At 42.6% G+C, this 27,245-nt stretch overlaps 1 protein-coding gene across 2 annotated transcripts; it reads left to right on the top strand.

Moving 5' to 3' along the window:
- The first annotated feature begins 448 nt into the window (after positions 1–448).
- Positions 449–25,812, top strand: oatx (organic anion transporter X). Of its 2 annotated transcripts, none has more exons than XM_003457010.4 (16): positions 449–606; positions 811–924; positions 1,030–1,197; positions 2,204–2,277; positions 2,359–2,488; positions 2,593–2,696; positions 2,773–2,927; positions 3,004–3,172; positions 3,269–3,392; positions 3,464–3,579; positions 3,753–3,807; positions 3,935–4,094; positions 4,958–5,066; positions 6,599–6,677; positions 6,765–6,892; positions 25,486–25,812. In XM_003457010.4, exons 2-16 carry the CDS (start codon positions 898–900, stop codon positions 25,571–25,573), a joined length of 1,686 nt encoding a protein of 561 aa, XP_003457058.2. In that variant the 5' UTR covers positions 449–606; positions 811–897; the 3' UTR covers positions 25,574–25,812. The 2 variants fall into 2 exon arrangements, with proteins under 2 accessions (XP_003457058.2, XP_005461810.1); XM_005461753.4 differs by having other exon boundaries at positions 529–606; positions 787–924.
- The last annotated feature ends 1,433 nt before the right edge of the window (positions 25,813–27,245 follow it).

Genomic DNA, 27,245 nt, shown 5'->3' with positions numbered 1-27,245 from the left:
TTCCAGCGAGGAGCTAGGACACGAAAACAGACGAGTCCACGCGGAGGGGGGTTCAGAGGACAAGTTTCCACAGTTTTCAGCTGTTTTGAACACTTCCTGATGAACTGATGGGCTTTTATTTTGAAATCACGACAGTATGACTAAGATACTCACAATAAAGTCTTTTATTTTGAAAATCTAAATGTTTTTTTAATTTTTGTGTTCTATCCACTTTTTCTCTCTCGAGGTGTGCCGATACAAACTTATTATTACTGATACATGATTACATTCCTGTTCCTGATCTTCTGCTCCAGTGTTCCTGTTCTTTATTAAAATACTCGGGTCGCTGTCAGAGCACAGACCGCATTAGTTCTCTCTGATGGAGTGCTACAGTGTGATCGTGAGTGTTTCCTCCCTGCTGAAGGTGGATGTTTGGTTGGGGGTGATGTTGGTGGTGACCTTGATGGTGTCGCCAGTGTCTCACAAACATTAACTGAAACACAAATAGGAAAACAGACAGAGTGTCCTAAAGTCACTGATTAGTGTCCAGTCACTCATTTCCTCTCAGTCTTTCTTCTGCCAGCTCCGTCAGTCGCCCCTCCGTCAGCGGGCCGTCCGGCAGCCTCTGTAAGTACTCTGAGTAAATCCTCTTTCTGCCTCTGCATTCTCCTCAGCTGCAGACTGTAATCCTTTAAGAGCTCTTACCAGACTCCATGCAAATATTTCACAATTTTAGACTCGAGAAGAAACTCGGAGCAGTTGTTTTCATGTTTTTCACTCTAACCTTTGACCCAAATACCTGCTCAGGGCTGCAGTTTGGTTTCTTGTCAGGTTTTTTCTGATGGAACAAAAGCTCAGATCCTGAGAACACCTGGAAGCACCTGAAGATACCTGCTGCTATTTGTTGTTGTTGCTGAGATGGGGTTCGCTGATCTGCTGGATGAGGTGAGACACTTAAATTCCTCCTATACAAGAAATAACTTCACTGTCCAGGTGTGTCATACAGGTGTGTAGGGTTAGGGTTAATTTGTTTCCTGTTGTTATGGCAAGGTTGGTGGGTTTGGCAGGTACCAGTGGATCCACGTGACCCTGATCAGTTTACCTGGTTTGCTGATGGCGAGTCAGAACCTGCTAAACAACTTTGTCTCTGGAGTCCCCACTCACTACTGCAGCATACCAGCCAATCACAGCTTGAACAACCTGTCGCACCTTCACCAGGTGACCTGTCAGCCTGACTGTCTACCTGTCTGGGCATTTTAGTGCAGGCACTATGATCACTAGTGGTGCAACGGATCAAAAATCTCACGGTTCGGATCGGATCACGGTTTTAAGTCACGGATCGGATCAATTTTTGGATCAGCAAAAAAAGAAAAAAAGACAAAATTTTAACATTTACTTATTAACTTATTTAAGTATTTTTTGCCTATTAAAAGCATTCAACTCAAGACTCATTATTATATATATATATGTATATATTATATATAATATAATATTATTATTATTATTATTATTATTATTATTATTAAATAAAAACAAATTAAGGTGCAGTATAGAGCAGTACAGGGCTTTGTATCTACCACTCCGCTGTGATATAATGAGCGGTCACGGTCACGTAGCTTTCCGTTGCCCTGGAGCTCCACCCATTTGTAGTTTGAGCAACAGAAGATGCCTGGGACAGCTCAGCCATAACTTTAAACTTTTCCTGCTCATACATGCTTGGAACGATCTTGTCACTGAAGTGGACACGCAACAGGATATCATAGCGTGGCTCAAGCACGTTCATCGTAGTTTAAACTCCTTGTTTTGCACAAGGGAATACGGCCTCCCGTCTGCAGCTAAACACCCCAATAGCTTTTGTAATAGCTTTAGCCCGGTCGGATTGGGGAGCAAAGGGCTGCTTAAATGCCGCAAACTCCTCTGCTCCTCCCCTTGGACCGCTAGCACTGGCCATAACTATCGCTTGACAGATTGACCACGCGCACCAGACACATACTTTTTTTTCTTCTTTTTCGAATCTTCGGATCACGTGCGTCCCAAACCGTGGAGTGGGATCGGTTCGGATTACGGGTCAACCGTGATCCATTGCACCACTAATGATCACATTTCTTTAGTTTTCTCAATTTTACTTCCTTAAATCAATAAATCTGCTTGTCAGAATGATGAATCAGTTCCTTGCTCTGATTGGCTACTCAGTGGGATGGATGAATGTGATTGGTTGTTTCAGGTGGATGAGAAGCAGCTGCTGAAAATGTTTATCCCTCCTGATTCTTCAGGAAATAGACTGGCCCGCTGCAGGAGGTAAGGTTTCCTTCCTTCTCCTCAGTTCTTTAAATAATAAAAATGACCGTCACATCATTTCCTGTTGCACCTGTTGTGCAGGTATGTCAATCCTCAGTGGCAGCTGTTAGTTGCTAACAGTTCCACTAATGTTAGCCACCTAGAAACCGAAGACTGCATTGACGGATGGACCTTTGAGCAATCAGACTTTCTCGCCACCACCGTCTCCGAGGTAGCGGCAGGCACATGGCGAGCCTATTAGCGTGCATTGCCACAGTTGTGTTAATGAGGTCACCTGTCTCTTACCTATCAATCTCTCACATGTGTGCGTCGCAGTGGAGGTTGGTCTGCTCCCTCCGTCCTCTCAAACAAATGATTCAGACCATTTATATGGGCGGAGTTTTAACGGGAGCCATAGTCTACGGCAGCTTATCTGACAGGTGAGAGTTACCTGTGTATACCTGTTCATTGTCTCAGGTGAGCAGTGCAATCAGACCCCCTCTGTCTATCTCTCAGGTTTGGGAGGCGGTCTGTTCTGATTTGGTCATACCTGCAACTTGCTGTGCTTGGCTGTAGCTCCGCCCTCTCCCCCACATACTCCGTCTACTGCATCTTCAGGTTTCTGAGTGGGATGGCGGTGTCCGGGGTCATCATCAACGGAGTTTCCCTAAGTACCTGTCTACCTGGTTTGCTATTTATCTGTCCACCTGGGCACTTGTCTGTCTTCCTAACTGAGTGTCTCCTCAGAGGTTGAGTGGATCCCAACCAAGACGAGGACAGTAGTCGGCACACTCAGTTCCTTCTTCTTCACCTTTGGTCAAATGGTCCTGGCCGGGCTTGCATATTGGCTGAGAGACTGGAGGAAGCTGCAGATGGTTGTCTCTGCACCTCTCTTCCTGTTCTTCACCTACAGTTGGTCAGTCAGACTTTTAAAAAAAAGACGTGATTGGTCAGGTGTTTCTCTTTGCTCTGCGATTGGTCAGGTAGTTCTCTCTGTGCTCTGATTGGTCAGGTGGTACTCAGAGTCAGCTCGATGGCTCGTTTTGAACCGGCGCTCTGAGGACGCATTGAAGAGTCTTCACCGAGTTGCTCGGATCAACGGGAAATCAGAGATGATCGAAAAGATCACTGTTGAGGTAACCTGGCCACCTGTGTAAAAGTGCAATTTGTCCATTCAGATGCTGAGCTCTGTACCATGTGACTGCAGGTGCTCCACTCTCACATGAACAAAGAGATTGAGTCGGCGCATTCAACATTCACGGTGTTCGACCTGCTGAGGACCCCGGGGATGAGACGCATCTCCATTTGTCTGATGGCTGTCTGGTCAGACATACACCTGCTCATATGCTCACCTGTCTCACCTGCTTACTTGTTTACCTGTTTACCCATTTACCTGCTCTTCTGTTTATCTGCTTCTTCTATCTGTTTTATTTTTTTACTTAATAAAATGAAGCTCCTGTATCCACCTGTAAACCTGTGTACTCACCTGTGTGCAGGTTCTCTACTAGTTTTGCATACTACGGCCTGGCGATGGACCTCCAGAAGTTTGGGGTGAGCAGCACGATACCTGTCTTCCTACTTACCTGCTGAAGTTTCAGTACACCTGTTTAAACTTCTTCTCCCATCCTATTGGTTGGATCTACTGTGCTTCCTTCCTATTGGTTGTTTGTTGTTGCAGGTGAGTATTTACCTGATGCAGATCATCTTTGGAGCTGTAGATATTCCCGCCAAACTGTTTGCATTGGGAATACTCAGTTACCTGGGGAGGCGGGTCTCTCAGGCAGTTTGTCTCTTCTTCTCTGCCACCATCATCTTTGCCAACATCTTTGTCCCCACAGGTACATCCTAATCCTGATCTCGATTCTGAATCTATTTGAGACCCTGGCCCTGATTCTAATTCGGAAACTTATCCCAATCCGTATTCTGACCACAATATTAATTTAGATCCTATTCCAAATCCCAAAATTTATCATAACACTGATTTAGGATTGTGATCCCAAATCTGATTCTGATTCAACCCTGATCCTGATCCAGAATCTGATCCTGATCCAATCTGAACTTTAATCTTAATCCCGATTGTGATACTACCCTGTTCCTGATTCTAATTTAGATCCCGATTCTAAATCCAATATGAATAAAATAAAAGTTTTTTAAAAGAATCCTAATTCAAATCACGGTCCTCGATTCTGACAACGACCCAATCTGTTCTTCGAATCCTGATTCTGACCCTGATATGAACATAACCCTAATCCATTCCTATTCCCTGTCCTGAATTTGATCATGACCCTGATCTTAATTTGGATCCCAGTCACAATCCTAATGCTGACTCTGATTTCAGTTCAGATTCTGATCCTGGTCTGAAACTAATTCTAATCCAGATCCTATTCCTGATCCTGAATATGAACCTGACTCCGACACAGAGTCTAATTTGGATTCTGATCTTTATCCTGATCCAAGTCCCAATCTCTATTGAAGTCTGGGTCTTGATTTTGACCCTGATCCTAATGTGGACCATGATCCCAATTCTAATTTCAATACTAATTCTAATTCCGATCCAAATCTTTGATTCTGGCACTGATCCAGGTCTTTAATCCTAATCCTAATTCTGACCCTATGTCCTATCGTGAACCTGAACAAAATCCTGACCCTTGCTTGAATTCTGATCCTGGTCCTATTCCCAATCCCGTTTCTAATCCCACAGACATGCAGACTCTGAGGACCACGCTGGCCTGCCTGGGTAAAGCTTTCACCTCAGCCTCCTTCACCACCGTTTACCTGTACACCGGTGAGCTGTACCCAACTGTTATCAGGTGATTAAATAAAACCAATGGCTCATATTTAATATTAAATCATGTTAATTTAACTAACAAAAAAACCCTCACGTATCTACTGGCTGAAGCGAGAGATTTAGGATCAAATTGCTGAAACAACTGATTAATGAGTTTGAGTGATATTGTTGCTCTCATGACTTCATAACCACTGGTCTGAATACTAAACATTGTAGCTAGGCCAGGGTCATGTGACTCATCTCAGTAAGTCACTGATAGGATGAGGCAGGGTCTCAAAATGGTTTCACCCAAAACCTCTGCTAAAAATGACCCACACCCTTTTTCACACCTTGACTCATGTGATGAGGCACGTGATCAATAGTGGGTCTATGACCGTCTTAAGGGACACTCCCACAGGGCTTAAAAACTGGGATTCTCCAACATTTCATCTGAGAACTGAAGAAGCTTCTCAGGTGAAACATCTTCATGCAACTTAAAGAAGTCCAGACGCTTTTCTTTCCGAGCTCCTTACACTGCGATGACCTGGAGGCTGAGAAGCTTCAGACATGTTGCCTTGCACTCTATAAACCAAATTACCAGCTGACGGGGGGGATGCACTGTTCTTTTATTATTATTTAATGCTGACCAATGCTTCTTTATTTTTCTTACTGTGTGGAACTTTTGAATAATAATTCAAAGTTATATTACAAAGAAGTGCAATACAAATTATTAACCTGCTGGCTATTACCATCACACTGTTTCTATAGTCCACCTTATGAAACTTAAATTAGTGACTATTATCTTTAAAGCACAGTCAAAATTACACAGTCTAAACTGTGTATAAAGTTTGTTTTCTTTTCGTTTTTTCAGTGCAGGAATCAGACAAAAATGTGTTTCTGTTGTTGGGCTTAAATAGAATAATAAGTATGAAAATGTGTAATTCTCTTTTGGTTTTTAAATGAATGTGGTATCAGTTGTTATGAACTTACATGTTTGTTTGTTTGCTGTTTAGTTTATTGTTGTTTTTTCTGTTGTGGAGGGTAGAGTTGTTTTAATAATGAGAACACAGTTGGGCGTAAGTGTTGCAGCCTGTTCAGTCACAAACTTTATATAAACGTTTTCACACTGTCTGCGTAACGTGGTGATTGGTTAAAAATAAACATCAGCACGTTAAAGATGAGTGCACTGAGCTGTAATTACCAATGGCTAACGTGTCTTTATGATTCTAATGCTGGTTAGCTTTTGGGATTAGCATGGAGCAGAGCTAACATTAGCTTACACAGGTGAACAAGCCCCGCAGATGGTGAGGTTCAGAACCCCGAGGACTTCCATAATTAACCTCAGTGTGTGAAGACGACTCTCCTCTGCTAGCATAATGCCAAACATAAGAAGCTGCTCTTTGAGGACGTGAACTTTTAGTTCTTCTTACTCTGATAAGCTAAATGATTTGTTTCCTTGCTACATCATGTCATTTCCCGTTTGCTGTCTGTTTTATGTCATACGTAAAAATATATAAATGGCAGACAAAAAAAAAAAAGACATTTAGATCATGTGATGTGTGCGTGTGCTTTCAGGCAGACGGGAATGGGCTTCGTCTCCACCATGGCAAGAATTGGCAGCATGGCGGCGCCCGCTGTCCTCATCCTAGATGAAGTAATGTCACTAATCTAACCGTCCTTTGAATATGATCAAGGTCATCAATAAAGGCAAACACTTTACTGATGGGACGACATTTCCCAGGTGCTCCCTGCTCTGCCTAGCTTGGTATACGGTGGCTCGGCCGTGCTCGCCGGCTGCTTCGCCTGCTTCCTGCCAGAGACGCTCAACGTGCCGCTGCCCGACACCGTCGAGGACGTGGAGACCAAGTGGTGAGCTACTAGCTATCTGCTAGCTTTACCAGAGCCACCTTCGTTGGCTGGTTAGCTTCGTTCACTGGGCTAGCTGTGGTAGCTGCATAGAGCTTGGGAACCATAATGCATTCTGGGTAGTACTGCCATGTTTTAGCTTGCACTAAATCAAAACAAAGACAAACACTGAAGACAGACAGGGATCACAGAAAGGAGCTAAGATTAACCACAGAACAGAACTAGAAACATAGAAATGTACTTAAATGTGACAGAACTAGAACGTAAATCACTTCATAAACCCAAAATAAATCACAAACCCACCAAACTCAAACACTGAGTCACAGAAACCATGACCGCTGCAGGTGCAGTCTTTGTTCTCCGTCAGAGGTCAAAGGTGAAAGGAGGACTTGGGTGCCCAAGGTGTAAAAGGAAGTGAGTAAGGTTTATCTATTAAGTGCTTTTCATAGACAGGCAGTCACAAAGCGCTGTACACAAAGGTGAAAATAAACCGTTAGGTAACAAAATCGACGATATGGACCAGGGTCTCAAACTCAATTTAGCTGGGGGGCGCTGGAGGGGGAGTCTGGGTGGGGCTGGGCCGCATCAGGTTTTCTACAAGAAAGGCATTGTTAACAAATTCCAATCTTCTCAAATCTCTTTATTTTTTAACACAAAATAAGATGAAAAATAAATAAACAAATTAAGAATGATTAAGAAAATAAATTAATCTGTAATAATTAAATAAAATAATAATAATAAAATTTTTCTAGTCAGTGACCTTGTGAGGTTTCTTCAGTCTTCTATATCTGCTGTATTCACATTCAAATGTCTGTATTAGCAGTTCTTTAACCTTCTCCTGAACATAGAATTTTTATTTCAAACATGCAAATATAACTGAAATAACAAGAGAAAAACAAATACAAAACTTAAAAATCATCAAGTTTTCATGTGTATATCTATGTCTACACAATGTGTGTGCTTGAAAAGAAACAGGATGAAGTTTACACTTTTCCTGTTCCTACCCTCTTATTTCAAATTTCATTGCTTACAAATCCATATCCAGAATTAACATTAATGGATCCATACATGTTTCACTATGTGCAACTGTAACACATGAACATACACAAATAAAACTATTTTCAGCACGTAAACAAAAACAACAACTAATCACCCTGTGTTTAACACCTGCTTAATCTCTGAGTTTATTTTATATCTATGTGACAAACACCTGATTGAACACTTAATCCTGGAGTACTTTGGCCTTGATCTATAAAAAATGAGGACACAATGAGACAACTCAGTCACTGAGAGGAAGACTTCCTATAATTATGCAATTTATTATTTTTAAATAGGAGTGTGAGTTTTTGTATTGATGTACTTTTCTTGATCTCCTCTGTACAGGTGTTGCACACACTAACTCCTCTGACTGTAATGCTGTGATATTTTACATTTGTCCTTACTACTGGCTTGAACATAAGGATTCCTCTCAGGTCAGGAGTATTTGGTCTTATTTGGAGCAAGTTCTGAATGTTGTGGGGCAAAGATTTATTTGCTGCTTTGCACATTGTTTGCGCAGTTCTGAGGTCGACCAAATCTTTTTTTTTTTTTGATCAAGGTCTTTTTATTGAACAAAGAGTTGCTTTTAACAACAATTATGGCAGTATTAACAAACAGTCGTATCCCCCCCCCCTCACCCATCCAGAACATTGTAACTAAAACCCAGCCAGAGAGGAAGGAAGAGATAAAATAAAATAAAATTACAGATAAAAAGTAAATACTAAAATAAATGAATAACAGCAAGGGAAGCAAAAAACAACAACAACAACAACAAACAAAACAATAACAAAGAAAAAAAACAAAACCAGAACCAAACACTCACACACACATTAAGCGATAGTATCCGGACTTAACCTTTCAAAGTAAGTAAGAAAAGGTTGCCATGTGTCATAAAATTTCTGAGCCGAACCTTTTACAGTGTAGCGGATCTTTTCCAGCTGAGTATAGTACATGACATCCTTAACCCATTGCCCATATGATTTGATTTGATATGATATACCTTTATTAGTCCGACAAGGGGAAATTTCATAAGGCTGCCGACCTATTGCACGCAATGGCGGTGCCATCTTACCCTTCGACCATACATACATTACACAAAAACATCACATGGGGAAGACAGGTCAGAGAGGTATAACAATGGAGTGTGGTGTGTGTTTCATGATCAACAACAGCTGGTGTGATTATGCGAACGTGCACCCGGTCAAATCCTTCTGCTCACCGGACCTGGAGTACCTGATGGTTAAGTGCCGGCCATTCTGGCTACCGAGGGAATTTACAGCAGTGATTATTACGGCTGTTTACATTCCCCCACAAGCCGACACTGACCGAGCACTCAGGGAACTGTACAGCGCGATCAGCAGTGAGGAAACCGCACACCCAGAGGCGGCGTTTATCACGACCGGGGACTTTAATAAGGGTAACCTGAAGAAAGTCTCACCAAAACTCCACCAACACATCCATTTCAACACTCGTGGAGACCGGCTTCTTGACCACTGCTACACCTCTTTCCGGGATGCGTACAAAGCCCTCCCCCGCGCCCCATTCGGCCAATCAGATCACCGCTCCATCCTGCTTCTACCCGCCTACAGGCAGAAGCTGAAACAGGAAGCTCCAACCCTGAGGGCGGTGCATCGTTGGTCGGACCAATCGGAGTCTACGCTGCGGGACTGTTTTGATCACGCGGACTGGGAAATGTTTCACGTGGCTGCTAAAGACATCGATGAATACACAGACTCAGTCTGTGGATTTATCAGAAAATGCGTGGAAGATGTCGTCCCATCCGGAACAGTTAAATCCTTCCCAAATCAAAAACCCTGGATTAACGGAGATGTTCGCACGGCGCTAGCGGCACGGAGCACCGCTTTTGCCTCCGCGAACACATCGGACTACAAACACGCACATTACCAACTCCGGAAGACGATCAAAGCAGCCAAACGTGAGTACAGGGACAGGGTAGAGCAACAGTTTGACAACCCTCGGAGTATGTGGCAGGGACTAAACACGATCACAGACTTTAGAGGGAAAACCAGCACACCGCAGACCACGGCCTCTCTGTGTGAGGATCTAAACGTATTCTACGCTAGATTCGACACAGCGAACACCAGGAGACCGGACAGTGTGCGCACCGCGGATGACGTCAGTGCGCACACTGTGTCTGAGGAGGATGTGCGGAGGTACTTCAGGAGAGTGAACCCACGCAAAGCTACTGGTCCGGACGGGATTCCCGGCCGCGTCCTCAAGTCATGCGCGGCTCAGCTGGCTGGAGTGTTTACACATATCTTCAACCTTTCCCTCTCTCTGTCTGTAGTCCCAGCCTGCTTCAAAATGGCCACCATCGTCCCTGTACCCAAATCCTCCACCATCTCATCATTGAACGACTGGCGACCTGTAGCCCTGACCCCCATCGTGAGCAAATGCTTCGAGAAGCTGGTCAGGGACTTCATCTGCTCTGCACTACCCGACTCACTGGACCCTCTACAGTTCGCATACCGCCACAACAGGTCCACTGATGATGCCATAGCCCTGACACTCCATGCTGCCCTGTCACACCTGGAGAAGAGAGACACGTATGTGAGAATGCTGTTTGTAGATTACAGCTCAGCATTCAACACCATCGTTCCCTCGAAGCTGGACAGGAAACTGCAGGATCTAGGACTGAGCAGCTCCCTCTGCAGCTGGATCCTTAACTTCCTGTCTGACAGACGCCAAGTGGTCAGACTGGGCAGCACCACCTCATCCCCCATCACACTGAACACTGGTGCTCCACAGGGGTGTGTACTGAGCCCTCTCCTGTACTCACTCTACACCTACGACTGCACGGCCACTAACAACTCCAACATCATTGTGAAGTTTGCGGACGACACTACAGTGGTGGGTCTTATCACCAACGGTGATGAGACAGCCTACAGGGAGGAGGTCAGCGCCCTGACCCACTGGTGTCAAGACAACCATCTCACCCTCAACGTCGCAAAGACAAAGGAGCTGATAGTGGACTTCCGGAGGTGCAGAGGAGTACACACCCCCATCACCATCAACGGCGCCGCTGTGGAGAGAGTGAGCAGCTTCCGCTTCCTTGGTGTACATCTGGCTGAGGATCTTACGTGGTCAGTACACATAAACAAGACAGTGAAGAAGGCGCAGCAGCGCCTCTTCTTTCTCAGGAGACTGAAAAGATTCGGCATGAGCCCCCGCATCCTCAGGACCTTCTATCGCTGTGCCATTGAGAGCATCCTCACTGGATGCATCACCACCTGGTATGGCAACACCACCGCTTACAACCGCAAAGCTCTCCAGAGAGTAGTGCGGTGTGCTGAACGGATAATTGGAGGTGAGCTTCCCTCCCTCCAAGACATCTACAGGAAGCGGTGCCTGAGGAAAGCGGGGAGGATCATCAAGGACTCCAGTCACCCCAGCCATAAACTCTTCAGACTACTTCCATCAGGAAGGAGGTTCTGCAGCATCCGGTCCCGTACCAGCAGACTGAGAGACAGCTTTTTCCACCAGGCCATCAGACTGCTGAACACGTCATAGACACCTCACCCTCACTACTGGAACTTCAACATTATGCACTCCATACTGTACATTAATGCCACTGTTTTGCACATACCTACCTCTGTATATTTTATATTTTATATATCTTATTTTATTGTTTACTCTATTTCATTTGTAAAACATGTATATACACACTCACACACACACACACACACACACACACGTAGAAAAACATATTTAGTACACACATTCAGTAATGTATATACCTTTATATATGGTACATATATTTATTACTTTTTAGATTAACCATTTTTATATTTTGCTTGTTGCACGTTATTGTATTTTGCACAACTCTGTTGCTTGTGAAGCTTGCACACAAGAATTTCACTCGCATGTACTGTACCAGTGTACCTGCACATGTGACGTGACAATAAAGGTGATTTGATTTGATTTGATTTTGGAACATGCACCACATGAGGAAAGATAAGGAGAAAAAAAATAACTCCTCCCAGACTCCAACAGGGAGATCAGTTTGAGAACAGAAAAAAACACCTCTGCACATGAAAAAACTCTTAATACACCAAAGAAACACATGACAAGCAACAGGGATGGGTAAAGGGTGAGAGACAGCCGATTTAGACAGTACATCCGGGCTTGCAGCCTAAGCGTCGAAGGCGTTTGGAGGGGGGAGGGGGATGAGTGTATGTCTGCATGTGTATATATGTCTGTGCGTGTGTGTGTGTGTGTGTGTGTGTGTGTGTGTGTGTGTGTATGTGTCCAGAGTTCAGCTGAGACAGTGTCCTTCGCCCTGCCAGGCTAAGTAAACAGTTTTCCAGCCAACCCAGGTGGCCTTGCATAGAAAGGGAAGAACAGTCTCCACACAGTCGTTATCAGGGTGTTGTTGTTCAGCTCCAGCCTTGCAACCGCAGCTGGCGCCGAAGGGGTATCCGCATGAGTGATGGTGCTTTTTACTTTAGTGTGAACAGCTCATATGAATTTCCAAGCAGTTCTACAGTCCAACACTGGTCTCTCAATCTCCCGTTGGAGAGCCGCGAGCTTCGCCATACTTGTGCTCTGTGATATACAGGTAGAAATGGCTCTTTCCATTTCAGTAAGATCATTCTACGGGCCAAAAGAGTGCAAAAAGCAAGAAGATCAGAGTGTGATTTAGAAAGACTGGCATCATGAAGCGTCGCCCCAAAAATGGCTGTAAATGGGCAGGGTGCAATTGGAACACCAAATATGTTGGACATGGTTTCAAATATACTTTTCCCAAAAGCTACCCAGTTTTGGACATGACCAGAACATGTGAAATAGGGAAGCAGGCTCTTGTTTGCACCAGTCACATGTGGGGTCAAACCCATCCTTGACTTTGCTCAATCTAGCTTTAGACCAATGGAGACGGTGAACCACTTTGAACTGAATCACCACGTGTTTAAGGCAGATAGATGACGAAAAAATTCTATAGATTATCTTATGCCAAGTCTCATCTGCAATCCGTTGGCCAAGGTCTCTTCCCCATCGTTCCCTAAGTGATTGCAATGTGGACAGCCTAAAATTACTTAACAGCTCGTAAACATAACTGATAACCCGCTTGGCATTTGGTTTAAAATCAAAAATATCATCCAAAAGGGATGGAGGTGGACAGGATGGAAAGCACTCAGTATTAGAAGCAACAAAATTCCTGAGTTATAGATACCTGAAAAAATGTGACTGAGGGACCTTGAACTTGGTCACCAGCTGTTCAAATGAGGAAAAGATATTGTCCGTGAAGAGAGCATTCATTGAAGTTATTCCAAGCTTTGTCCATATGTTAAATGCCTTGTCTGTTAAGGATGGAGAAAACATGCAATGTCTATGCGGTGGTGCATTAAGAGAGAGTTCAGTCTGTTTAAAGTGCCTTCTGAGCTGGTACCATAATTTCAGTGAATGGATAACAAGAGGATTCGTGGTGAAGCTGGAGATCGGTCCCGCCAGAGGTAGTCTGGCACACAGCAAAGACATCAGGGAGGATTGACTCACTGACAGCTTTTCCAGTGTTACCCATGATGATAAATTATCATGATCTTTTATCCAGTACAATAATGTCCTTATATTAGATGCCCAGTAATAAAACAAAAAATTTGGGAGTGCTAAGCCTCCTGCGCTCCGTGGTCTTTGTAATACACTCTGTTTCAGCCTAGGTGGCTTTTTGTTCCAAATGAAGGAAGAGATTTGACTATTTAGATTATTAAAAAATGACTTAGTTAAAAAAAATTGGAAGACATTGAAAAAGATATAGAAATTTAGGGAATATAGTCATAGAATAGAATAGAATTCAACTTTATTGTCATTGCACATGTCACAGGTACAGGGCAACGAAATGCAGTTTGCATCCATCCAGAAAGTGCTTTAGTCGTGATATAGATATATTACAATATATATTAGCAATAATATAGATGTGTAAGTATATTACAGAAATGGGTCTATTATGGTATGTTATAATGTACACGGTATGAAGTATGTTATGAATATTCTATAACTATAAGTATGTACAGGCTATGAACAGGATATAAATATGAAATAAAAACTATACAGAAATCTGAGATATACAGTTATACAGAAATGTGAACTATGCAAGTTATAAACAGTTGTAGGATTAAAAATTATCGTATGTACAGAATGATATTTACACAGAACTATACAGTAGTGCAGTTAGGATAATTGTGATAGTGATAAAGTGCTAGTGGTTGTGGTTGTGTGTATGTTCAGTCCATGAGTTTAACGTGAGTCAGATGTCAGGAGGCAGAGTTCAGGAGTCTGACAGCTGTGGGGAAGAAGCTGTTCCGGTGCCTGGTGGTCTTAGTCCGGAGGCTCCTGTAGCGCCTCCCAGAGGCCAGGAGGGTGAAGAGTCCATGTGATGGGTGACTGGGGTCTTTGATGATTTTCCCAGCCCTTTTCAGACACCGCTTCCTGTAGATGTCCTTTATGGCAGGAAGTGGTGCTCCGGCGATGCGCTGGGCAGTTTTCACGACCCTCTGCAACGCCTTCCGGTCCGAGGCAGAGCAGTTCCCGTACCAGACTGTTATACAGTTGGTCAGGATGCTCTCGATGGTGCAGCGATAGAAGTTCACCAGGATGTCTGAGGACAGGTGGTTCTTCCTCAGAGTCCTCAAGAAGAAGAGGCGCTGGTGAGCCTTCTTGACCAGCTTGGAGCAGTTGGTTGTCCAGGTGAGATCCTCGGAGATGTGGACTCCCAGGAACTTGAAGCTGCTCACACGCTCCACAGCCGTCCCCTTAATGTGGATGGGTGGATGTGGGTCAGCATTCCTCCTGTAGTCCACGATGAGCTCCTTGGTCTTCTCGGTGTTAAGCAGCAGGTTGTTTGTGTCGCACCACTCAGCCAGACGATCCACCTCCTCCCTGTAGGCGGCCTTATTGTTGTCACTGATGAGGCCAATCACCGTGGTGTCATCTGCAAACTTAATGATGGTGTTGGAACCATCAGCAGGTCTGCAGTCGTGGGTGAAGAGGGAGTAGAGGAAAGGGCTCATCACACAGCCTTGTGGTACACCAGTGTTCATTGTGATTGTTGATGAGCAGCGGTTATCCAGCCGGACATGTTGGGGGCGGTTGGTCAGGAAGTCCAGTAACCATTTGCAGATGAGGGAACTGATGCCCAGGTCTGTCAGTTTCCTGATGAGTTGTGAGGGGTGGATTGTATTGAACACTGAACTGAAGTCTATAAACAGCATTCTGGCGTAAGTGTTGTTGTTGTCCAGGTGTGAGAGGACAGAGTGCAGTGCGATGGAGACTGCATCCTCTGTGCTCCTGTTCTGGCGGTATGCAAATTGGTGGGGGTCCAGGGTGGGGGGGAGACAGGATTTGAAGTGTGCTAAGACCAGCTGCTCTAAGCACTTAGTGATGATGGGGGTGAGTGCTACTGGGCGGTAGTCATCTTAATGATATTTAATCTACCACCCAGTGAAAGAGGCAAGGACTCCCACTTTCCAAAATCCACTTTTAGCTTAGACAATAAAGGAAGATAATTAGTTTTATACAAGTCTTTATGGTTCTGCGTAATCCAAATGCCCAAGTATTTGAACTTGTTATAGCTGAGTTTGAAAGGTGCTAAAATAGACGAAAGTTCCCCGGTTATTGTACCTAAAGGCATTGCCTCGCTTTTCCCGGAATTCACCTTATATCCAGAAATTGTCCCGAATTCCTTAAGTATATCTAAAAGTTTAGGGAGGCTATTTGAAGGGTTGGAAATAAACAAGAGCATGTCATCGGCATAAAGAGAGACTTTATGTTCGACATCCCCACGATGTATTCCCTCAACATCAACACAATGTCTCAGAGCAATAGCTAGCGGTTCAATTGCGATGGCAAAAAGAAGAGGTGACAAAGGGCACCCCTGTCGTGTGCCACGCTGAAGCTGAAAAAAGGGGGACAGACTATTGTTGGTCCGAATGGCCACTACAGGGGAACAGTACAATACTTTTATCCAGGATACAAAATTACTCCCGAAGCCAAATTTTTTAAGCGTATTGAAAAGAAAGTCCCATCTCACCCGATCAAATGCTTTTTCTGCATCAAGCAAAATTACAGTTTCCAATACATTACCTTTGACATGGCTATAGATTATATTTAATAAACGTCTAATATTAAAAAATGAATACCTATTTTTGATAAAGCCTGTCTGATCGGGTGAGATAATGGAGGGCAGATGTTTCTCTAAACGGTGGGCCAACACTTTAGCAAGGATCTTGGTGTCCGTGTTCAGCAAAGATATTGGACGGTATGAGCCACAATCTAAATGATCCTTATCCTTTTTTAGAATTAGGGAGATCACTGCTTGACGCATTGTTGGAGGCAAGGATTGTGAGAGGAAAGATTCTTCAAAAGTTGACTTTAACAATGGGTTCAATTGGTTAGAAAACTTCTTGAAAAAATCAGAAGGATACCCGTCAGGGCCAGGAGCTTTTCCAGACTGCATACTCCGTATGGCCATTTCAATTTCAGCATTAGAAATGGACTCCTCCAAACTGGTGGCCACATCTTCTCCTAAGGAAGGGATATCAAGTTTCTCAAAGAAATTTTCTAGTGCCAGGTCATCTTTAGCTGGTGGGGAGCTGTATAAAGTCTGATAGTATTTAAAAAAACTATTATTTATACCTTGGTTATCCGTACACCTTATTCCCTGGTCATTCTGGATCTCAGGGATAGCTTGGTTAGCTGTTCTTTGTCGTAGCTGATGAGCTAGCAGCTTGCCTGTTTTTTCTTCATGTTCATACGAGTAACTACGCAGCTTCGAAATTAGATACTCAGCCTGTTTTGTAGATATAAGATTATATTCAATTTGTAATTTCAGCCTACGTTTATATAATACCGGATCAGGGGAATGGCTATATACAGCGTCTAGTTTAGTAATTTCGTCAGCTAATTGAAAGAGTCGCTCAGTATCATTCTTTTTTTTGTTCGCACAAAATGAGATTATCTGGCCTCTCAGATATGCTTTTAGGGATTCCCAAACAGTTGATGGTGACATCCCTGGGATTTGGTTGATAGCAAGAAAGAAATCTATTTGAGACCTAATATAATTAACAAACTCTTCGTCTGCTAACAATACTGGATTGAATCTCCATGGCCGATAATTAGAGTAGGCATTGGGAATACGCAGTGAAAGAACAACAGGTGAATGATCTGAAATCACCATGGCCTTGTAATCACAGTCTGTTACTGAAGGGAGGAGTTTTTTGTCCAGAAAGAAATAATCTATGCGAGTATATGTTTTATGGACATTAGAAAAAAAAGAATACTGACTTGAGTTTGGGTTACGGAATCTCCATACATCAGCTAACCCATAGCTATGAAGAAAACGCTGAATAACACCTGCTGATTTTGAAACAGGCGTGCTTTTGTGCGAGCTGCGGTCCATAGCAGATAATGAGCAATTTAGGTCCCCACCAAAAATAATAATATGTATTGCCATGTTGGGAAGCCGTGCAAAGACGTTAGTGAAAAAACTATGGTCGTCCCAGTTAGGGGCATAGACATTTGCTAGAATCAAGGGGAAACCATATAAATGTCCTACAACTACAACAAAATTGATCAGTGTTGCTGAACTATGAAATATTTTGGGTGCAGTGTATTTTTTACATACAGGTATAACAGAATAGCTTTAGTGTTGTTGTTTATTTAAACTTGAGTATGAACTTATACAAAATGCAGCAAGATATTAAAAAAACAGTTTTATTGATTAAAAAAAACCACACTATATCGGATTCATATCGGTATCGGCAGATATCCAAATTTATGATATCGGTATCGGTATCGGACATAAAAAAGTGGTATCGTGCCATCTCTAGTTCTTATCATCTTTTCTTATTACCCACAGCTACATCCACATCTGTTGGGCCTAGGCTGCTCACTAGGGCTGGGTATCATCACTGATTTCTATAATCCATTCGATTCTATTCAATTTCAAAAATATTCTGCAATATTGCATAATTTTAAAAAAGTTTAAATTTCTTCAGTATTGAACAGCAGAAATTAGGCTTTCTTGTCCGAGGTCATTTAAGTAAGAAAAAAAAAAGACAGCGGCCGACAGCGCTGTAAACAACGGTAGACTGGTGGGTAATAAGTGAATGAATAATGCCGAAAACAGAGATTTTTCGATGGGAAACTGTTCTTGAAGTACAGAGAGAGAGAGAAAACTGTGCATGAAGTGTGATTTTATCGTGGTGGAAGCAAAACAGCAAAAGTAAGAGTGAATTAATGACGACTTGTATCAAATGTGAAGCGTAGTTTGCTGCTTCTTTTGCTGCTGGTTCAGTGAATTTTGGTTGGAGAGACAAAACCTGCAGCTCAGAATCAGCGCAAAAAAGACGCAAACACAAAGCGCGGACACATCAGAATCAGAGCTGTCGGCTTTCAGCCCCGACGGCGTGTCCGTGTACAGGCCGTCAGGTGAGAAAGCGAGAAAGAGAAAGCTGATTCTGATGCGTCGGTGGGTCCGCTCTGTGTTTACGGCTTTTTTTTTCTTTTTCTTTTTTAAACTCGAACAGCTGGTCGCACCGGTGAGACCCAGGAATTTGTTTTAGTCACACCATTGAAAATTTGATCGCATTTGCGACCAAATTGGTCACACTCTAGAGCCCTGAGAATGTATATTGGATGGGTGTGTGTTTTATATGTGTTTCCCCACACTTCATTTCTTTTCATTTCATTTTTTATTTTGCTTCACACATGGTACAGCAGTAACTCATTTCCTATACACAAACCTTCCTTTCAAAAGTAACACTGTTTCCATGCATGAAAAGGGGCAGGAAGAAGAATAAATTCTTATTAACACCTGCCCCTATATATAATAATACAAGTAGGCACTTACAACCAAAATACACTCTGGCACTACTCTGTACACAGCAAAACAAAACAAGTAAAACACAGTGTGTCATGTACGGCAGTATAATAGAACAATAGAGAGTATATAATGACGTTTGATTTATGAGATCCTTGACCTTATAGAGAATTGCCCGAGACTTTGATATTTTGCCTTTGATATGAGTAATGTGGGGAATCCAGGATAGTTTGTGATGTATTATCACAGGAATTTATTTCAGATAATCTGTTTAATTCAGTGTTATTTATTGTCAGTTTATTATTGGTAGAATATCTTTGATTCCCAAATATTATGAATTTTGTTTTACTCAGGTTCAATGTTAATTTATTATGGTCAAACCAGGTCTTCAGATTATTTAATTCATTTTCTAGTTCATTCAGAAGTTGTTCCAAGTTACTTCCACAGCACAGTAAGTTTGTATCATCCGCAAATAATATTATTTTCAAAGACTTTGAAATTGCACATATCTCATTAATGTACAATATGAAGAGCAGCAGCCCCAAAACTGATCCTTGGGGAACCCCACACACAGCGGGTTTCAATTTTGACTTTATGGCATTTATTTGGGTGCATTGTTTACAGTTTTTAAGGTAACCCATGATAATGCCACCCCTCTGACCCCATATGTACATAGTTTGTTAAGTAACAGGCTGTGATCAACTGTATCGAATGCTTTTTTTAAATCTAAAAAAACTCCGACAGCATATTCTTTGTTTTCAATAGCAGTTGTTACTGTATCTATAAACTCCATTAAGGCATGCGTTGTGGTCCTTTTGGGTCTAAATCCATACTGCTGTTCATATAGTACATGGCTTTTTATGATAAAGTCATATAATCTATTGTAAAATATTTTTTCCAGTATCTTAGAGAACTGCGGTAGTAGAGAGATGGGCCAATAGTTTGTGAGAAGATGTTTATCTCCAGCTTTATATATTGGAACTACCTTTGCAATTTTCAACTTATCAGGGAATAAACCACTTTGTAATGACAGTTTACAAATGTAGGTAAATGGTTTCACAATACATCCAGTAATATCTTTAATTAAGTGCATATCAATGCCATCACAGTCAGTTGATTTCTTGGAGTTAAAGCATGTAACTACATCAATAATTTCCTCTTCATCTACTCCCCTCATAAACATTGAGTTTGCTACATTAATAGTTTTAGTTTTAGGAGGGTGTCCAGTTTTTGCAGTGTCTTTAGCCAAGCCAGGACCAACATTAAGAAAAAAGTAATTAAAGCCATTTGCAATTTGTTTTATGTCACTAGTCATTGTATTTTGTATGAATGGAAAACTGAAGAACATGAACTTATCTTCTGAACATGGCTTCTCTTGCCTACTCCTTGCTGCTAGAGACCTGGCAGCGCTTCCTCTCGCATAGCCGAGCCACATTTGGCCTGAGGGAGGAAGCAGTTGAGACCTTCAGTATGTCTTGAAGATGATCATTAGTAAGTGTGGACCTGTACTTGGACTTTATTAAAGTTCAAGGTGAAGAAGAGCTTTTTGCACAAGTATGTGCTCCCAAAAAGCCACATGGTCCGCTTGAACATTTGGGAAAGCCGAGGGAAACTGGGGCTCAATTCTCTCAAAAGTTGATCAAGCTTGTTTGTTTTTCCACTCACCTCCCTGAACTTTGCTTTGAGTTCAGAGTTGCACTGCAGCTCAATGAGCTCCACTGAAGCACAGAAGGGGCATCTTGCACATCAGAGGAGAAGGGGTCGGCAAAAATGTGAAATGTGGCTCTGTTCGTCTTGGAGTCAGCAAATCTGTGATCAAATTCCTCCTGTAGCCTCAAAATGACATTAACATACTTTTTTTCCTGCATCCACGAGTGCCTTGGATGCTGGGAAATGGTAAAGGTTTGTCTGAGAGAGCTGGGCTTTCCATAATGCAAGTTTTGTGGAGAATGCTCTCACGTTGTCATAGGCAGCACTGACAAGTTGCCCCTGGCCTTGTAACGTCTTGTTCAGTACATTAAGCTCATGTGTTATATCAACAAGAAAAGCTAAGTCCATGAGCCATTTGGGATCACTTAGCACAGGAACACCAACTCCATCCTTCTCCATGAAGGCTTCACTTCTGCTCTCAACTCAAAAAAATCTCTTCAATACATTTTCCCTGCTGAGCCAACGTATCTCGGTGAAGTAAAGCACATCCCCATATTCTGACTCCATTTCCTCTTAAAAAGCATGGAACGTTCGGTGCTTTAAGCCCCTGGATCTGATTTGGTTGATGCATTTCACAACAGACATCACATTGTTAAACTTCAGGCATTTGCTGCAAAGGACCTGCTGATGGATAATGCGGTGCAGAGCAATGGCCTCCTCCACGCCCTCCTCTTCCAGTTTTATTTGAAGTGCCACCAGTCCATTTTTCCTCCCCGTCATTGATGGCACTCCATCTGTTGTTATTCCAACAAACCTTCTCCAACATTCTCAAGGACATCACACAGCTTGTGAAATATCTCCTGAGCGTTGGTCTGGCCATGCATTGGAATTACTGTGAGCAGCTCCTCCATCACTTCAAAACTGTCATCAACACCACGGACATATATTGGGAGCTGGGCAGTGTCGGTGGTATCTGTGGTCTCATCAAGAGTGACTGAGTATACACTGAAACATTTGGCTTTCTCACATGGTTGGTCATACTTCACAGGTCAGAAATGCGATCTGCTACGGTGTTGGCAGAAAGGCTGATGTTGCTAAGCTGACCTTCCTTTTTCCGGACAGACTATATTTGCAGCCTGCAATATGCATTTTTGACAAATTCCCCTTCTGTGAATGGCTTTCCTGCTTTAGCAATCAACTCACTAACCACATAGCTAACTCCTACTGCTGAATTATTTTCTTTGGTTGCTTTTGTTAAATTACCCCAATTCTTTGATCTTCGGGCTGAAGGAATAACAACACTCGATGTTTAATGCTCAATCAACAATCACTTTAATCAATACGATTTTCTTTATTCCATATAACACTTTCAGCATTACAAACATCCGGACGGGAGGTTTGCACAGGAGGGTGTCCAGCAAAATCTTGAAGTGTCTGACCGTTTCTCACATTCTTATAGCTTCAGCCCCCCTCCAAAGTCATAAAACCTAAACATCCATATTCTTTCTCTCTCAGTGAGCCTAAGTTACAACCTTGGCTTCCTGTTTTTCTCCTCCTGTGTGAGATGGGAGAGAATCTCCCGTGCAGTATGTTCTGTTCTCGTTGTAATCAGAAAAGCAAGGCCATAATTATCCGCAAAAAGTATTTCTTATAAATCAGCAGTGTAATGCATCATAAAACAGTGTAGTATCCCATTCCTGTTTTTTCTCAGAATAAATAATCAATTACAATCAAACAATCAATCTGCTGGTCCCTCTCTAGTCTAAACAACAGTGTTTCAGTAACTTTCCACTAGAAGATGGTCCCCTGTTATCTACTTTCCCCCAGGCAAGTGTGAGCCAGAGTCTACAGCATTCTACCCCCCAAGGACACATCGTCAAATGCCTTTATTTTCAGGGCCGTGTCCACTTAATACTACAATATATGGTTATATGGCATTTTAGTTAATATAAAGCATAGAATTGAGGCACTTCAAATAATTTAATCCCAACACTTTCTTGAAGAAACCTTGCTGCCTCAGTAGATATGTTTTAAGATTGCCAACCCGGTTGGCTCTCTCATCTCCCTGGTATTTTGCATCCACCTCAGCATGTCTAGTTGTGTAATGACGTTTCAAATTGCATTCCTTGTGCACCGCAACTTTCTCTGTGCAAATAAGACACATCGGCGTGCCCCTGTGCTCAAATATTGCATTTCCCACTTTTCCTGAAATTGTCGGTGCTCATCACCAACCTTTCTCTTCACTGCAGGCTTTGAAAAAGACATGTTTAAATGTAACATATATAATTCTACTTGGTGTCACTGTCGCATTGAAGTTTCAAATAAGCGTTTAGTCGATGGATGAGAAACATCTCAACGCATAGAGAATGTCATTTCTGCTTCTTTTTCTTGTAACCAGAACGCGGCGATCAACGGATAAAAGCCCGGTACCAGTCTCCTTTGTTTTTACACTCAATGTTCATGTCTTTCATGATGACATGAACACCGTGGCATTTGTAGATGGTAGAAAGTACAGGGATAGCAAGCGCAAAAAGGGCGACTGCTCATGGACTGTTACCCGCCGGGCTGTTGTTACAGGAAAAAGAAGCGGAAATGACACCGTGACATATAACAAATAACATCAGCTGTTGTTGATTACATTTGTTTTGACTACTTTTACATTATATTGCAATATATGTAATGTTCATGTGTGAGGCAATGCAAACATAGTGATGCAAATAAAAACATCGACCCACACATTACGGTGCAACCGCATAATTAGTCCGGGTTACGGGGACTGTTATTGCCGATAAACAGGTGTTGCTATATGACTGCAGACTAAATTAGGCTGCATCCTTACTTTTCTTTTATCCCGCCACTTACGCATCACTTTGATTTATTTTGTCAAAGAGAGAGACCTCATATTAACTCTCAAATTCCCATTGACATGTGTGTATAAATATCTATATGTATAATGTCCCGCTGGACAGCAACTTAAAAAAAAAACTTTTTTGAAGTGTTGTGAACGCAGCGTGCTGGGGCGAATGTCCGCGTGTGCCCAAACGAGGCAGCCAGCCAGGCACAGAAAAAGAAAACAGTCCAGGCAACGCTGCTGTAACTTTCACTCATTGAGAAATGTTTCTCTGCTTGCATCAAGCCCGGCCGATGTCCCGCCCCTGGGGTCCATATCCCACCGTGATTGGTAGGTTCGTTCAGCTCCGCACACAACACTGTAAAGTGTCTTACATATCGAACTCGTGGGCCGCACTAACATTAAATTTTCATATTAAGGCGGGGGCCAAAAACTTGCGGTGGCCCGCGGGCTAATTGTGGCCCCTGATATAGACAATACAAAAGGTTACATGTAGATAAAAATGTAAGCTTAAAAAAAACAAAACAAGCATTGATCAACAGAATGCCTGTTTAAACAGAAAAGTTATAACTGCTTTTTAAAAGAATCCACATTGTCAACCAAACTTAGTTGTGGTGGTAGACTGTTCCACAGACTGAAAGGCTCCGCCCCCTTTGGTCTTCAGATTATCTGCTTGCACTGACTCAGCTTTCACTGAAACATGAATGGTAACCAACTAACTCAGAGGCTGAGAGGCTGCCAGGGTGTTTTTGATGCCCCAAATCATTATTGTCTCTTATCATTAACAGAAATAAGAATAGCAGGGAACTACCAACAAACAGAGTCTGTTAGCGGAGACAACGAGCAGCAGTGTGTTTTGTAAGAAGCTGGGATAAATAATCTGGGGCCTGGCCAATTAGTGCTCTGTATGTTAAAACAAGGATTTAAAGCGAATTCTAAAATCTATTGGGAGCCAATGTAAAGAATATAAAATAGGGGTAATGTGAGCACACTTGCTAGAAGATGTTAGTAGCCTGGCCGCTGCATTTTGTATAGGTTGGAGGCGAGAAAGAGATGATTTCTCCAAGCTGGTAAACAGGGCATTACAATAATCTAAACGCGATGACACAAATGCATGAACAATTTTTCCCAGTTGAGCTGAGGAGAACATATGTCACAGTTTAGAAATGTTCCTTAAATGAAAGAAAGATTAGTTGCTAGAAAGCCAATCAGAAACCTGGGTTAAGGATTGGACTAGGGTGCTTAACCCTAGTCCAGCCTTTCTAGCCAGACCGTTCTCACTCCCGAAGTGTAACATCCCGACGTTTTGTCACGTCCCGCGGCGTTCCTGAGGAACGCGAAAGGTGACCTTCCGCGTTCTAATGGTACGCGCCGGGTTATGGTTGAAATCCAGTGGCTTGACGCTCCTGCGGTAATAGACGTTCCAGCCATGTATTCCAGCCCTAAACCTAACCTTCTCCCTAACCCTAACCATAACCTTATTCCTAACCTTAACCAGCAGTGTAATGACGTGAAATAGTGTTTTCCCAAGCGTTTTTAAGAAAATTAACGAACATGTGTAGATTGAGTCCAAACGGTTCTCATATTTCCTAATTTTTCCGATCTCGTCGGAACGTGTTGGGTGGGCGAAAATGTAATATCTTGACGATTTGTCGCCTAGCGTAAAATGTTACGCTTTGGGATGAGAACGTGTTGATCCAGCCTATCCAGCTGATGAGGCTTAAAGGACATATGCAGCTGAATGTCATAGGCATAGAAATGATAAGAAATAATGTCACTAAAAGATTGAATGATGCCAGCTAAAGGAAGCATGTAAAAAGAAAACAATAATGAACCCAAAACTGAGCCCTGTGGAACTCCGCAGGTTAGGGGGCAATGATAGAGGTGAACCTGATGAGTTTTCAAACCCAAAAGACCATCTCTCTCCATTTCCTCCATTATCAACGCGAACTTGTTTGAAAAAGTACATTCCACTGGTGGAATCACGATTCTGAGTTCTGGTAGCGCCTTGAGGCGACTTTTGTTGTGATTTGGCGCTATATAAATAAAATTGAATTGAATTGAATTGAATTGGTACCTAAATTAGCTTCAGTGGCTGTGTTAGCATCACTAGCTGTGTTAGGTTAATTAGCTGTGATGCTAACATCCTACTTTTGCTCTCTCATAGACTGATCAATCACCTGATAATTAAAGATATAAAATCACATGTCTGTCTTTGTAAAGGTCTGGCAGACGCAGCGCCTCACAGCAGGAGTGTGTGGCTTTAAAGGAGCTCAAGGAAGCAGAAGAAAGTGGCCTCAATGCACTCTGACCAACAAGACGCTGCTGCATCACACCATCAGGACTAATCAAAAGGGGACTGACTGTTAACCAATCAGGTGTTTTAAGATACAGACCAATGAAAATATCCAGAGTAAATTAACTAGTGATTATTGATTGATCTCTTGTAATTGATCAGATCAGAACAGCAGACAGTGATGATGATCAATAATTAATCACACTCTTATTATTGTTGTATTGAACCATCATTAATAAAGATTTTAATCTGCTCCTGAGTTTTGACTATCAGGCTTCAGGAAGGAGCTGCTGTGAGGGAAGCTCTTCCTGATCAATATAAATTTAATATAAGAATATTGATTATCTGACACTCAGGCAGAAAGCTGCGAGCTTTGTACACCAGCACTGCTGGGTAACATAAAGTTTTTACTACAGGGCAAAAAAAAGATCCATTTAATCCACTCTGACTGCTCACCTGAGCTAAACTAATTTGGAAGTGAAAGTGGTTCTTATATAGTGTAAGGAGCCTGGAAAAGTGTCTAGACTTCTTTGAGTTGCTTGAAGACATTTCACATCTCACTTGAGCAATCAAGGATCGACCCACCAACCTTCTAATTAGCTGATGACCTGCTCTACTTCCTGAGCTACAACCACAAAAGCCATCATCAGTGGAGCTGTGATAGCACAGGTCAGCATGGCAACAGGTAAACAAAGAGCAGAGTATCCATGAAGACATGTCAAACCCTGACATTCATTGAGTTTAACAGAGTTTTACCTGACTGGACAAAACACCCCTGAAAAGTCAAAGGAGTTTGCAAAGAAAAGCGTCTGGACTTCTTTAAGTTGCTTGAAGACGTTTCACCTCTCATCCGAGAAGCTTCTTCAGTTCTAAGGTCAAATGGCCGAGAGTCCCAGATTTAAACCCAGTGGGAGTATCCCCCCAGGGGGGACAAAGGACCCCCTGGTGATCCTCTAATCACATGAGCCAAGGTGTGAAAGCGGGTGTGGGACCTAATCAGCCAGGGTTTCGGGTGAGCTCATTGTGAAACGTGGCCCCACCTTGTCATGTGAATTCCTGAGGTCAGATGGCCCAGGATGTGAGTGGGCGTTAAGGCGTCTGGGGAGGGAACTCAAAACTGGATTATAGATGGCAGACAGTTGGTGTCGTAAACCACCGCCTCTGTTCAAAGATGGTCGCTCACAGTGGACATAGATGGCCTCTTTCACTCCTCTTTCAAACCATCTGTCCTCTCTGACCAAAATGTGAACATTGGCATCCTCGAAAGAGTGACCTTTATCCTTAAGATGCAGATGGAGATGCAGTCCATCTGCATCTTCGTCATGTCGAATGACCAGCGGATAAACTCTCAGGTTGGTAATAAATGTATTACATGTATAAGAACAAGCGTCATGTTAACAAATGATATCCGTACAGTAACGTTTATGCTTATTGTAGCTGTTAGCTAAAAACGCTAATTTAGCGTAGTTTGCCTTGGATTCAGCTTTGACAAACAAATATGATCGACTGTTTCTAGTAGGATTCCAAAGTTGTCATCTTGTACCCTGTCAGAGCCCTGTATGCTTGCAGAGACCCCTACAGTAGGGAAACATGCAAAACAGTGTCCAAACCTTTGTATTTGAGCTTTATTTATGTCTTACACAGCATCCCAACTCTTTAGCTAACTTAATAACTTTAGCTAAAGTGA

This window comes from Oreochromis niloticus, linkage group LG10 (genome assembly GCF_001858045.2).
Source record: "Oreochromis niloticus isolate F11D_XX linkage group LG10, O_niloticus_UMD_NMBU, whole genome shotgun sequence".
Lineage (NCBI taxonomy): Eukaryota > Metazoa > Chordata > Actinopteri > Cichliformes > Cichlidae > Oreochromis > Oreochromis niloticus.
Note: the sequence above shows the minus strand (reverse complement) of the source record. Positions and strands in the feature narration are given on the sequence as shown.

Coding starts and splice junctions, on each gene's coding strand:
- oatx (XM_003457010.4), top strand. CDS start 898: ATGGGGTTCGCTGATCTGCTGGATGAG. Junction 925..1,029: donor TCGCTGATCTGCTGGATGAG/GTGAGACACTTA, acceptor TGTTATGGCAAG/GTTGGTGGGTTTGGCAGGTA. Junction 2,489..2,592: donor TCGCCACCACCGTCTCCGAG/GTAGCGGCAGGC, acceptor TGTGCGTCGCAG/TGGAGGTTGGTCTGCTCCCT.